General features: G+C 42.7%; 1 protein-coding gene across 1 annotated transcript in view; it reads left to right on the top strand.

Annotated features, from left to right (window-relative positions):
* Positions 1-303: 303 nt before the first annotated feature.
* Positions 304-1,066, top strand: part of fmoda (fibromodulin a) — a 4,250-nt gene continuing 3,487 nt past the window's right edge. Inside the window, 1 exon segment of the mRNA XM_020593221.1 lies at positions 304-356. Within this exon segment, the coding sequence (XP_020448877.1) occupies positions 304-356 (53 nt within the window).

Raw genomic sequence — 1,066 nt, 5'->3', positions numbered from 1 at the left:
TGGGGCCAGAGCCAGGAAACTTAGTTTAGCATAAAGACTGTGAGGTTTCCCGGTAACCAACAGAAACTCCAGGGAGCTGTGGGTTCTGGCTAAGAAACAGACTGGTATAACCAGTCCACAGCACAGAACATGCTACTGTAGGTAATCATAGAAGAAACAGAAGTCAGCAGGTTTGCAGCCAAAGGATGAGCTTGTTTACTGCCTTTGTTCATCATTATGGTATTTTTCATACACACAGAATGCAGTATTTCAATGACTGCTTGCAGAGTGGAAAGATAAAGTGGGTGAAAATCCTTGATTTCGATGGAGCTTGTGTCAGAGAGGCAGGAAGAGGCTCACGTCAGCCCAGACAGACGGTGTGAGAGGACCCTCACACATGTTTTCATTCAACCCTTGATAAGATGTTGGTTGCTGGAAACCAGTGAAGCCAGCTGGAGTCTTTGACTGAGGCACAAGGATTTTTGGTAGTTGGGCTATAGAGCATTTTATTTTACTATAAAATAGCTTTAGCATTGTTATAAGATATACTTGACTGAGGCACAAGGATTTTTGGTAGCTTTAGAATTGTTATAAGATATATAGTATCTTTGCAGATGGTTTTTATGCTCTCACATAAACAAAACAACTGTCAGCATTGCTGTGATGTTGCACAGTTGCAGTTTTTGCACTTGCTTCAACTTTTAACACACATACATTCTCAGTAAACCCACTAGAACCCACGTTTGGTGCAAAATCTTACACAAATATTTCTACTGATTTTCCTCAGGTGCTGTAACAGTGATGGTTGGTGTGTTAGTGGTGTTGTTGACAGAGACGGTGAGAATCACTTTTATTTGTGAGCAAGTGAACCAAAAGGATCAAAAGCAAATATTGTGTGAGGAAATAGTCGAGTTCAGCCGAGAGGAACAATGTGATGCCAACAGATGGGAACAATCCCTCTCACTCAGTGCAAAAGAAGAGGCTCCATACTGTGAGAGTGGGGTGCACTGAGCCATGCCTGAACAAAGAAAATGGGGTTCAGGTGGGTGGATGAGGGGGTGGAAGGAACCACCAGTAAAGGGAAAGA

This window comes from Monopterus albus, unplaced genomic scaffold (assembly GCF_001952655.1).
Source record: "Monopterus albus unplaced genomic scaffold, M_albus_1.0 scaffold18.1, whole genome shotgun sequence".
Lineage (NCBI taxonomy): Eukaryota > Metazoa > Chordata > Actinopteri > Synbranchiformes > Synbranchidae > Monopterus > Monopterus albus.
This window is presented reverse-complemented; position numbering and strand designations above follow the sequence as displayed.